The following is a 14,229-nucleotide window of genomic DNA, read 5'->3' on the forward strand; positions in this document are numbered from 1 at the left end:
TATCTTTATTTTATATATTTAATTTGTAAAATTTCCAATTTTGCCCCTATTTCTCCTTACTTTCTGCTGATTTTTCTTGCCCAACCGTCCAGCCATATAATTTAGGCCTAATTGCCTTTTAAATCCCTCCTTATTAGTTACTTAAGCTATTTGACCACAATTTAACAAATTTTGCACTATTTCCAATTTAGTCCTTTTTAATTAATTGACTATGCAAACGTTAAAATTTTCTAATAAAACTTTTATACTAACTCAATGACACACCATAAATATTCATAAAAATATTTATGGTTCGGTTTATGAACTCGAGGTCTCGATACATCGTTTTAGACCCAATTTACCTATTAAATTCTTTTTAAAACACAAAATTCACTAATTCAAAAATTCTTCTAAATTCACACTTGACCCATAATTATTAATTTATTAAATTTTAAGACTCACTTGTCAGATTTAGTGATCTCGAATCACTATTTCTGACACCACTGAAAATTAGGCTGTTATACTATCAATTCATCTTTTGCACAGAACGATTGTATTTAATCCCACGTTCCGCTCGTTTTGAACATTCAATTAAATTTCATAATTTAATAATAATTTTATTTTTCCACAATGATATGAATAATATATATAATACTATTCATCAATTTAACACATAAACACTAAAGTTTAACCATACAAACTTACCAGGGTTAAATTGTGGAATTTGTAGTAGTTTAGTAACTATTCTGCTAATTTCATTTTTTTACGATTATCTACGGGCTCTTGATCTAAAATATAAAATTATTCATTAATTAGCATATATTTCAATTCTAATTCACTTCACAATTAATACCCTTCAATTTTTGAAATTACACAATTACTCTAACTTTTACAGTTTTGTAATTTAGTCCCTCACTAATTAGCTTATCAAATGAGCTAATTTTTCTCAATTGACAATTTATCTAAATATTCTAAACTATCATACAACCTTTGATCAACAGAATTTTAGTATCAAACCCTAATATTTAATATTTTCACAATTTGATCCTAAAATCAATTTCTATTAAAATCACTTGATAAAATCATCATATAATAAAATTAAAGCTCTAAATCAATGTTAATTCACCACAAACATCCAGCACTCATCAATGGTAACTTTCAAAATTACCCATAAAATAAAAAACTAATGACATAAATAGTTGGATCTAATTGTAAAAATCTTAAAAATACAATAATTTCAAGAAAAGAGCAAGAATTAAACTTATATGAAGTAAATATATGAAAATCAGCTTTTGGTAACCTCCTATGGCATTTTTAGCTGAAGAATTGTGAAGAAATTGCTAGAAACTCTTTTAATTGCTTGTTTATTTGTTTATTTTTTACAAAATTTCCAATTTTGCCGTTGTTTCACCTAATTTCATGATTTTTCTTTGCTTATGCCGCCCCAGCCATCCTCTTTGGGATAATTTGCCCTTTTAGTCCACCCTTATTTATCACTTGAGCCATTTAATCATTATTTCTTCAATTAACAAGTTTTGCACCTTTTTCAATCTAGTCCTTTTTAATAATTAACTATCAAAACATTAAAATTTTCTAACGAAAGTTTAATACTACCCTAATGATACTTCATAAATATTTATAAAATATTCACGACTCGGTTTATAAAATCGAGGTCTCGATATCTCATTTTCGAAACCAATTATCCTAATAAATTCTTCTAAAACATAATTCACTAATTCAAAAGTCTTCCTAAAATTGCATTTGGCTCATAAATACTAAATAATAAAATTTTCAAACTCACTCTTCGAATTTAGTGATCTTGAACCACTGTTTTCGATACCACTGAAAATTGATCTGTTGCAGTACCATTTTGAAATTGATTAGTCTCATCATCAGATTGAAAAAGCTTTGACCACTCAAAAACTCTCAAACCATATCCTATAATATTTTCCCAAGTCCCAATCAGTCTGAAACCCATCCTAAGTATTTCTCAAAACACAATCATTTATGTTCTTTTATTTAGAAAAACTAGGGTGCTTCTTGTCTATAACATCTTATTTCTTCATTTAAATATATATACTCCTAACTTCTGCCAATAACCAAAGGGTACAAGTATCCATTTAAATGTTGGATTGAGACTGACATTAGATCTGGGCTTTTTCCCACTGTGCCCTAAATTTTGACCAATACTTGAACAGGTTGGTTCTACCCAATAGAAACACCAATTTGTTGGGTGCAGCCTAACACAACTATCAGGGCCACTGCAAGCCCTATGTGGAGGACGGCTAAACCCACACTTACTAGACTTCCTTGTAGACTGATTGGTGCTTACCCAACTCAACCCGATTAACTTGAATCCGAAACCGGTTCAATATACTTTGATTTGGAAAAAAAGTTTATAAACAAAAGATCTCATATTCCTTCAACTTAAACTCGAAAATCAGTGTCGAATTCAGTAATTCTTTTACGGGATGGAATTGAATAATATTTTTTTGAAAAATTAAAACATAATTCTTAATTAATTAATTTTTTTAATTTATAGAAAGTCAAATGTATTTTTATCATAAAATAATTTTTAATTTAATTAGGGACTTAAATAATAATTTTCTATTTGGGGCCAAAACTTTTGCTTACCCTCTTAAATTCTTCCCCGCCGGAAATAATTTAATCTTAAAATGATTTTAATTTAATATGATTATCTCAAAACTCTAAACCATAAACTTAAAAAACTTTAACCCTAAAAGAAATGAACTTATAACTAATTTAAACTTGAAATGACCTATCATTTTCAAAACACATATTAATCTAATCTAAAATCAACCCTGTGTGTACAATTGAAAAAGTCTGATTTCATGGAGGTTAGTGTCAATTTCATTAAACAACAACATGCCCAAATCATATTTTTTATTAATTGACTATTCCCCGTTTAAGTTTGTTGAGTGTTTTTCTTTATCTCCTTCAGGTAGTGGTATTTGTATACAAAGAAGGGATTATGTAAAATTATGATTCCACATCATTCCTATCTTTTTCTAATAGATGACAAATCATATTTTTACTCCTAATATTCAGCCTTTTCCTCTTGGAAATATTTAAATCCAACTAAAAATGTTAAAAATCAAAAGAAAAATCTGATTTATCATTCTCCTATTGAAAAATGATAGAGATGACCTGAAATTACAGGTTCATACAATCATTCCTCTTGTATATTTATATGATATGGGTATTGTTCACTGACATGACATGCTAGTTAGGCTTCATGCATATAAGCACGTATCCTACTCTAGACTCACCATGTGTTTATACGATCTTATGCACGTGTAACCTCGCAGGAGAACGAGCTCGACCTGTAAGCTTGGCCTGTGAGCTCATCCCGCGAGCTCATTAAGATTTGGCCCAAACCCATTCGAATTTTGGATCGATGATGGTAATTATCCTAACAAAGTTACTAACTATTCACACCATTTATATATTTATTTTTCTTTCTTTAGTTTTAAATCCACCTATAACAAATGAAATCATCTAAATGGTCTCGACTTTGAGAAAGTAGTCGATACACTACAGTTGATGATAGTGGGGCTGAAAAAGAAGTTTCCTCGTTGTGCAATTAATCTACCAGCATTCTTTCCTTATCCAACTAGCCCTCTTGTTTACAGTTATAGAAGGCCCAATTGTTCAACAGCCTCTGCTACAATGGACCTTGTGTTGTCTACATATTTTTTCCCTTTACTCACTGTGTTAAAGCAACAGCCAACATGGGTTTCTGGTGTTTAACAACTGTTTGACAGTTAGTTTATCACTGTCCACTTCCAACTTGCAAATGTATCTTCTTCTTTGCTTCCCCACCATTTCAAAAAAACAAAACTTGCTGAAAAGCTTTGAACAATTGATTGTAGGACCCTTTCACAAGCTGGATTCCAGAGTTTCCAGCCACCCACCACTCTCGTCCGTACGACTGAAACAAAAAAAATCTTCCACAAGTACCGCTTTTTTGGATGAAGACATAGTAATATAGAGTCATTTCATTCTTCCTTTGTCAATCCCAGATGCTTTACATTACATAATATATAACAGATGATAATTGCAGTTAAAAAAAATAGGAACATTTGGTTTTATACTATAATTTACATCAAAGTATTGGAGTCTCTCATACTTACATAGACATATGATGAGACGTATGTGACATGTCTTAGAAAGGGTATTTGTGGGTCAGACAGACCCAATTTTTTTTTATTGTTGTAAGAGAAAAGGGAGTGACGTGGAAAAATATCTTCCAAATGTAACACACATGCAAAGCAAGCTTGAGTCTCTCTGTCTCTATCTCAGTCTCACCCCATATTATCTTCCTTCTTATAATTTTCTGGAAGAGTAGAGTAGAGGAGCAATTAAATTATGTCGAGTGGACTGCTATCTTATCTTCAAAACACTGTTAGAAGAAAGCAGCACTTGGTCTTTCAATCATATCCCCCCAAAATGTGAAATGGCTGTTGCATTGCAGGTCCCCCCTCCTTGCCTTATATTTTCCTTTCGATTTAATCGGGCACCGTCTTTGTATTTTTCAAAAATTAAAAATTTAGTCTCTATTTTTTGTATTTTAAAATTCAAGTCTAACAGTTAATATTATTAATTTACTTTTTGTTAAATTCAAGTTAATTATAAAATCATTTTTTAAATTACAAGGCTATCAAGTGAGTTTTTTTATTTGAAAAATATCACAGCAACGAATTTAACATTGTTAACAATTGGACCTAAATTATGAAATCTGAAAAGCAGAGAAACTAAATTCAATGAAATATAAATACAAGGACTAAATTCCTAATTTTTGAAAAATATAGAGACTTGTGACATATTTTAACCTGAACCCTAATCTTTTCCCTTCCCCTTTATTAATTTCAAACTTATTAACGAGAATATCTTTATTAATTTCAAACTTTCACTTACCTAGTTTAAGGTTTATTAATAAATTTTACTATCGTTTTATCTCGAATAAAATCAAAATATATTCTCAATTAAAACTGTCAATCATATATACGACAGAGTCGGACTATAAGTATAGTATGATATTTTTACCACATCATGATACATTGCAACCTGTACACTTCCACCACCATCGAATTACCTTTGCCATCTCCTCTCCTTGGTTTTTTTTCCAGCCTAGCTCCGCCTGCATGGCTTCACCGCAAACATTGTTTAGCCAAGACTTGGGAACATGCAAATCAACCACTTATGACAAACAAACCATTTCAATAAAACAATCATCACTTACCACTAACATACCTTACAACAACTTAAGTGATCTTATATTACTCACCTAACAATGATATTAGAAGTAAAAAAGGAGACGACCAAAAGAGCAACATGCCATGTGTGATCAACTTATATAAATCCTCTCACTCCCTTATTTCTCGATCATTTCCTTCCTCTGATTCCCGCCTTTCACCTTCTTCACTAATAGTAGTACAGCTCTTTGCCCAAATAAAATGAGCCATCCATTCCAACAGTAATAAAAGAGGGACAGAGGTAACAATCTCTGAAACAATCTTGATTGACCCAACATACAGAAATAATTGAAGTTCAGCCTGCCCTTTTATTCTTCTCTTTGGGATCACAAAATTTGTTTGTGAATCTCATTAAATTACTAAAACAAATCTTCTCATCTAGCTACCGCATAATAAACCATAAAGGCAAATTGTGTTAAAACATATATATATTTGGTGCATATACATTTAAATATTATGAAATAATATATAATTTTTTTTTATTTTTAATGAATTCAGTGTTATATTATTAATGCAACAAATGAAGGTGATCCAATTTGTTGATTCTACAATGTTATAAAACAAAGGCATGTGACTTCGAGCACCTTCCAATCCAAAACCTTTGTCGGTGTTTATTTACACTTGGACCACTTATCAAATCCACAACTTTCTCCCTTTATTGCAATCTCACTTTTGCTAATCAATGTCCATTTAAATTGGATTTTAGGATTAAATAAAAACTAGAAATTAAATGCATGGTTTAAATTATGAGTAAAAAAATATTTAAATTCATAATTACATCGAATTAATAATATTAAATTATTTTTTTTTCTTCTGAGTTGGTATCGAGTTGACTAATGACACTAACTTCATGAACAACATTATCAATATATACATAAGTTTTGGTCGAAGTGATAAAGAAGTTTTTTATCAAATGTTGGTGGTATGAGTTCAGATCTTAACATAGACAACATTTTTATTTTTTAAAAAAGAGATAAAAGTACCCTTATAATCAGGGGTGAAGTCAAAAAAAATTTTAGGGAGGCCGAAATTAAATTGCAATTTTTACGATAGTGAAAATTCTAATTTCACCATTTTGATAACTCATATCTTTATAATTTTTAAAAGATTAAATCACATTTTTATCATTTTTAAGAGGACTAAAGTGTAATTTTACCTTTACTATTTTAAAATTTTAAAATTTTAAAATTTTAAAGGGCCTAAATAAAAAAATTTCTATTTTCATAATAATAAAACTTATTTAAAATGAATAATCATCTATAGCCTCTCCCCAATCTATAAATAGGAGAATAGTGCGCTTTAACGTGCTCGAACCCATATCCTCTTGCATTAGCAACAATGCCTGTACTAATTAAACTCAAATTCAATCAACATCATATATGTTTTTTTAATATCTATTATTTCTCATTATTTTATTACTTAAAATCACATTTTCATTTATAATTTTTTTTCTCATATTAAAATTATAACCTAAATGCATTAATATCAACTGTTAGATATTTTCTTTCAATTACTAACTAAAAACTCATTAATAAAAGTTTGAACTTCATTATTATTTTCAGTCAAAGTTTAATTATGGGTTGAATTTTTTTATTGTTTTAATATTCTAATTATCAAAATAATTAATTATATTTAATAATTTAAATAATATTACTTTACATTGATTATATAAAATTAAAAATTTAAAACTACTAAAAGTAAAATAAAATAAAAAGACAAAATCTAATGAATATCCCAAAAATTTGGAATGTAAATTTTCCAAACCCAATCATTTTCCATGAGGCTATCCACAAGCTGTCTTGTAATAATCTAAGCTGTTAAACAGTAACAAAAACAAAATGGAACCCAACATATTATTATTATTATTATTTCTTCTAAGATTTTTCTTAAATAATATATTTATGGTTGAGGGTGAATTTAGATGGGTGATGGGGTGCGGTGCATTTAGTTTAGCTTCTGTCTTACGCTACAGAATCCCTATAGTATCTAATCTCACAGTCATCTTTGTTTTTACATTAATTGCAATTAAACACACCGTCCATCCAAACCCACATTAAATTACTAATACCTGAATTCTATATCTACTTTTATTATTTATTATAAAGCCTCTAAATCAATCAGTTTCACGGATTAATTAAGTATCAATTCAATTAAAAAAACGAAAATATTTTTATTTTACAAAGTGAAATTATTGTTTTGAAAGTATTTGACAATAATAGGGTAATCTCTCGAATTTTATTGATAGACTTCAAAGGTATATATATACGATAATAATTACGTAGGAATCAAATTGCTAAAAGATAATATCTCATAATAATATCGTATAATATCATATTAGGAATTAAATTGTTAAAAAAATAATATCCCATTATAATATCTTATAACATCCCATAATGAAATCAAATTGCTAAAAGATAATATCACATAATAATATATTTTATCATTTTATATAGAAAATTAGAAAAAACAAACATACATAACAAAATGTGAACATATACTTCTTTAAAATTTCACATTTATATTTTATCATTCAACCAAAATATTATTTATTATTTATATTTATTTATAACTATATAATTTTATTTTTCATTCATATGGTATTGTGTAATATTAATTAAAAAGTTGAGATCAGAAAAAAAAAATTCTTCCCACAAAACAGTGGATTATATGTTGTACTCCATAATTATATTTCAATAAATATTTGAATATAAAAAAATGGCGTCAACAAGGACCCTTTCCAAACTTCATGTCTTCCCTCATTTCACAGTAAACAAAAGAAGTTTCTGGAGACACAAATCTGCAAAATATCAACCCTTTTCATCAAATCCTCGCCGTCCATCAAACCCTTAGATCCGCCATTAAATAAATAAATAAACAAAACATGCTTTCCAAAAAAAAGTTGATTTCTTGTATTACTGTTTCTTTCATTATTTTATTTTCATTCACTTTTAAAAAATATTGCTTAAATTTTAAAGTATTTTAATTTAATTCTTAAAATATTTTTATATCAATTAAGTCCTTCCCTCATTTTAGTCCTTAGGTTAGACATTAAATAATCACTTAAATAAAATATATTTTAATCGTGACGAATATAGAGTCTTAACTAAAAATTTTAAAAAATTATGAAATTAGTTAGAATTTTTTAAAAATTTAAGAGGATCTAATTAAATATTTTTTAAAAATAAAATATGAAAATTTTAAGAACTTTAGTGGCTTCAACCACCATTACTATCCACCTTTTATACATGTTGAAAGAAAAATTATTTATCAAATTTTGTTGATATTATTTATTTTATTAATATGTTAAATCCAAATCTATGGGATAAACAAATATTTTAATTATATTTCATATTATGTCTGATTTGAGATTTAATATCTAATTTTACAAATAAAACACGTAATCGATGTAATATTAATACTTTTTGAGATTTAAAAGGACAAATTAAGCATTTAAACAATAATTAGAAGATGTTGAATGCAATTGAGCCATTATATAAATTTATAAAGCAAAAACCATTTTATATATAAATGACCGGTTTCTAGAGAGTTCTTGGGGGCCTTTAGCTTTGTAGGAGAGTGAAAGGGAGAGACTCTTTCCTTCCCCTCTCTCTCTCTCTCTCTCTCTCTCGTTCCATAAAATTTTCTCTGAAAACCTTTTCTTTCACGGAAACATAAGAATAAAAAGGGATTCCGTGTTGCAGTGTTTCCCACACAAAAGGTGTAAATCCTAAGTCATGCTTTATAAAAATTCTAGTATTGATATGAATGTTCAATATCATAGGTGGGTTTAGCTTCGTTTCGATTTTTCTAGGTTTCCTAGCTTTAAGTTTTCGTTGTTTTTGGTACCATAATTAGTCGACAATACAAAGGACTGTTGGGTTTTGTTGGTTTTGAATTGGTTTTTTTGGGGGGAGGGGTTTGGGGTTTGATTTTTTTTGAAGAATGGCAAGTGGAGGAGAGAAAAACAATGATTTTTATGCAGTTTTGGGGTTGAATAAGGAATGCACTCCAACAGAGCTCAGGACTGCTTATAAGAAACTTGCCCTGGTTAGAGTTTTAGCCATCTTTTCTTTTTTAACCATCTCTCTTTTTGATTCTCCAATTTTCCAAATATTTCAATATTGTGAGGAAGGGAAAAAAAAAAGGAACTTTGAATAATCATGCATTTTGAGCCTGAATACCATAATTCAGGCAAAGGCATTGCTTTTGGTTCCTGGGTTTTTGTTGGGGCATTGAAATGAAAGAGGAAAATTTGTGTTCAATATGAAAAAAAGAAGTGGAACCGGGAATAATTTTCCGGGAAAAATTATGTTTAAATGCTTTGAAATTTTTGTGTGTTTGTTGGGACAGAGATGGCACCCTGATCGTTGCTCAGCCTCGGGTAATTCAAAGTTCGTGGAAGAAGCCAAGAAAAAATTCCAGACTATTCAACAAGCTTATTCCGGTTAATATTCTTTTTTACTAGTATTATTATTAATTTTGATTTTATTTTTAAAGTGGGAATTATTGACCTTCATTCACGAGATGCTGTGTCTGCCATGGCTTTTGTCCCAACAGTTCTCTCTGACGCAAATAAGAGGTTTTTATACGACGTTGGAGCTTATGACAGTGATGATGACGAAAATGTAGTGAAATCCTTGTCTTAGTTTTAAGGTTTAATCGAAACCAAACCAATGCTTAAACACAAAATCATTACCTTTTCTGTTTGATTTTTGCAGGGAATGGGGGATTTTTTGAACGAAATGGCAGTGATGATGAGCCAGACTAAATCTAATGTAAGCTACTAAGCTTATGTATTTTGGATCCAATTTTACTCTCATTTTTTTCATGTAAAAATGGATGAGGATTGCTTTTGGAAAATCCTAGGTATTAGCTGTCTTTCTTTTTTCTTTTTAACCTTTTTTTTTATGGCACTGCTCTGTTTTTAGAAGGCGAAAGGATCATATAAACAAAATTAATATTATAATAATATAATTTGGGGATTGATCAGATGATTGCTTATCTACTGAGAATCCCATGAAATCCGTTGTAGTTGGGCCCATCATAGGGATTGGCCAATGATCTCCCTGCCTTTTGGGAAGGACACTTGAAAGGCAGGCTTTCGTGGGTCCTTGGAAAGTGGATTTTTAGTATATTTGTGTCTGTTCATAGCATTCTATCAATCAATGGGGTTTAATTACTATTATTTCATCTTTAATGGTTTTTGAGATTTCAATGTTTAGTGTAGTAATCCTACAATTTTTGTGACTTGTTTACAATTGTTGACTGTTGATATTGTCTTTGAACATTTTTGGAACCTGTAGAAGAATGGAGAGGAGAGCTTTGAGGAATTACAGGAATTGTTTGAAGAAATGTTCCAAGTGGACATTGATTCGTTCGGGTCTAATGGTCGGCCGACCACGTCCTGTTCTTCTTCATCTTCGTTTGCATCGTACGGTGAAAGTTCTGGCTCCAACAAACGGAATTCCGCTGATATGAGCTCTGGTGAGACTATGCCGGAGAGTGGTTCTAGTTTCAATGTACAATTTCACGGCTTCTGTGTGGGAGTAAGTCCAATGCTACAACCAGATTCGTTGTTTTATGTCGTTACATTGAAACTGGATTAAGTCGTCTTCTACAAATTACATGCATAGTTAATTCACATGAATGCTATTTTATATTTTTCTGATTGATGTTTTGAAGACAGGTGGAACACAAGGCAGATATGAGGCAACAGAGAGGAGCCAAAGGAGGAATGGTAGGCGGAGTCGGCAGTAGTAGACGGAGAAATGGCAGGAAACAAAAGGTTTCATCCGGCCACGATGTTTCTTCCAACGACTGCCGCATTTCCGGTTCATGATAAACACCATTTTTACTAATTGATGAATGTAAATTTATCCTTGACTCAAAAACCAGTAGTGGGTGAGATTTCCCTTCTTTTTGAGCGCCACGGAGAGTGCCAAAGCCGAAACTAGAGCAAGAAGATTAGTTTTGTACGAGAGAAGCGTGATGAAAAACTAAGGCACCATTCGAGTCTGTGACTTTGTTTTCATGGTTTACCATTGTAACTGTGTGATAAATCATGGCAATGCATGTTCATTTTATAGCTTTGTTATACTCTTTGCTAAAGTACTCTATATTTGCTAATCAATAGATAATCAAACATTGGTCTTTAGCTCCTATTGATCTCTAATGGCATAATCAAATATTAAATTAAAAAAGAACCTTGGCAGTGCTGGAAAAGAAATAAATAAATTTCTCATAAAAGAAAAAGAGAAAATATTTGTCTGAAGATATTGTCTGAAATTTTTGATGTGTGGAAGTGGGTCCAAGTTTCATGTGGGTAAAGGGACCCATACAAGGGTTGTAGAGTCAAATGCAGAGATTATATAGCAGACCAGACTAGTTCCCTTCGTTGGGTTTCTGGCTTTTGGTAATGATGGTGAGCGAGAGGTGGAGATTGTCGCCATCAAACCTTAAATATCAAGCGCGCAAAAAAGTCATGGCTCCTACTCCATTGAAACCCAACCTTGCAACTAGCACTAAATATTCAATGCCAAAATCCCCCATGTGTCTACATTTTAGACCAAACATTTCCTATGATAATATGCGTTATGTTATAATTATATTTTAAATTTGCTGTATAAATGTTGATAAATATGAAATTGGGCATTATGTGGAATTTTTATTACTTTTCTCCACATTTCCATCGCTTTCCAAATTGCATACAAGTTGGGCAAGTTGCATGGTTTTGTGATAGCAACAAGTATATTAAAATTTCCAAACCAAATTCAAGGGGGGCACTATTTGATTCCATTTTAATGTGGAAAACTGTGGGGGACAACAAGTGGAATGTTCCTGAAGCCACTAAAATATCTGGTTTTAAAGAATGGTTGGGATTTTTTTTGTTGAGTATATGCCACTTTTTCTAATTGTTCATTTTATTATTAGGTGAATATCTATCAATATTAAAATAAGTTTGATGTACTTTAAAATTAAAATTTTATCTATTAATCAATAAAATGTATACGTTCTCTTTGCCCCCATATTTTTTTATTCTTTTATTTATTTTAGGGAAAAAAAATCCATAACTTAGCAAAAGAGTTAAACCTGTGGCCCCTTATAACCCACCCACACCATTGCCACTCCTTTCATCTAACAATTTTGCTTTACGTGTGCAAACAATTATAAAGTTTTTCCTCATATTAACCTGTTGGATTGAGTTTATAACATATATGGTGTATTGATTAACTTTAAAGCATCGTACGCTTCTTTTATAAACGATTTTTACTATTAGTTTATAAGTGTCATTATGAAAACAAAGTTGTTTTAGTACTAATAGCCAGGGTAATGACAATGTTATAAATATTTAGGTATGTTTTACTGTGATTTATTTTATTATAGCATGTTTATTATAATGGGAAAAAATATTTGATTGTTTTATAAATGGTTTTTACTATTAGTTTATAAATGTTATTATGAAAGCAAAGTTGTTTTAGTACTAATAGCAGGGTGATAACGATGATGTTAAAATCTTTAGGTATATTTTATTATGATTTATTTTATTATAATTGGAGATTAATCATGGCAAAAATATGAATAGATAGATTTTGAATTGAATTGAAATTTATGCATGCTTGTGATGATGGTAATGAAAAAAAACATCATGTTAGATTTTTATATTTGAGATATGAACTTTTAACCATGCAAAGTTTTAACTCTGAAAGATATGACCATCAAAATATGATAAATTTATGCACCTAAAGTTGCAAAATATCTTATCTAAAGCTCGTTATCATCAGATGCACCTAAAGTTGCAAGATTTTAAAATTATGAGTGAATATAACTTTCCTGTAATTAGGATAACTTCTCAATTAAAATTATATGAGAGAATATTACTGATGATAACTTGTTGGAGAAAACTTTTCGACTTTTCATGCTTCAAATATGCCCCATATTTTAAGAAATATTCTGAATTAATATCACGTTTACTTGTGATTGAACAAAATAACTAGCTTTTAATGAAAATCACAAAACCGATCTTATTGGATTTGCTCCATTCAGTGAAGCAAACGCATACATAATGAATTTAAAAGATGTAATTGTGGTTGTGGTAGGTTGAACTATAATAATCATCAATGAGATTGTAACACCCCTCATCCGACTTGGTCGCTGGACTTGAGCTATGAAAATGTTACTACTATTACTAGAGCAAATCACATTAAAATTTTTAATAATAAATCATTCAATCATAAACGCTTGCACAATGCAACATATAATTAAAATTGAAACTCAATCAAGCTTGCAAAAGCTTTCAAGTTAACCCGAGCATGATTAAGGATCAAATTGCAAACCTTTCAAAGTATGAGCATCGTATCGATACCTAGGTCAGGTACCGATACTGTCATTGGCTTCGATATTTCAAAAAATCAAGTTAAAATTCACCAGTACCAATACTAGGAATAAGGTATAAATACCCTCGTTAAGTTGTATTGATACCGAATTAAGTATCGATACTGTTTAAGCATTCTGCCATTTTCAAAATTTTGGTCACAAGTCAAAATTTGACATGCGTGTAATCATTGTTATTATAGACTTTTATATAAATCACTATATAGTGAAAGTTTATATTAAAATCCTTTAAGGGTATAGAAATTCCTAAAAAATTATTCAATATGCTTGCACAAATATTTATATGAATTGAAATGGTTTGAACATATATGTTAAATTAGGCTCAATGAACAATAATTGGAGGAAGATTATAAAATGATTCAAAATACCCATATGCATTTTTATAGAATGATCATGATCAAAGTTTTCTATGATTATTATTGACTTTGAAAAAAATGGTGATATAAATGCTTAGTAAATATGTTCAAGTGATCATTTGAAAAGCTAGCATTCAAAATTGAATATGTAGAATTTGAGATATCATATGTTGTTGTCATGAGGGGGAGTAAATACGGCGTTGTACTCTTTTTCTCTTAATCGAGGT

The 14,229-nt window shown here is 30.0% G+C and overlaps 1 protein-coding gene across 2 annotated transcripts; it reads left to right on the top strand.

The window, feature by feature from the left end:
- Positions 1–8,780: 8,780 nt before the first annotated feature.
- Positions 8,781–11,349, top strand: LOC107913846 (dnaJ homolog subfamily B member 6). 2 transcript variants are annotated; one of them, XM_016842496.2, is made up of 6 exons: positions 8,781–9,302; positions 9,606–9,699; positions 9,813–9,880; positions 9,974–10,030; positions 10,559–10,801; positions 10,942–11,349. In XM_016842496.2, the coding sequence occupies exons 1-6, from the start codon at positions 9,198–9,200 to the stop codon at positions 11,092–11,094; spliced, it is 720 nt and encodes a 239-aa protein (XP_016697985.1). In that variant the 5' UTR covers positions 8,781–9,197; the 3' UTR covers positions 11,095–11,349. The 2 variants fall into 2 exon arrangements, with proteins under 2 accessions (XP_016697985.1, XP_016697986.1); XM_016842497.2 differs by having other exon boundaries at positions 8,785–9,302; positions 10,938–11,349.
- The last annotated feature ends 2,880 nt before the right edge of the window (positions 11,350–14,229 follow it).

This window comes from Gossypium hirsutum, chromosome D10 (genome assembly GCF_007990345.1).
Source record: "Gossypium hirsutum isolate 1008001.06 chromosome D10, Gossypium_hirsutum_v2.1, whole genome shotgun sequence".
NCBI lineage: Eukaryota > Viridiplantae > Streptophyta > Magnoliopsida > Malvales > Malvaceae > Gossypium > Gossypium hirsutum.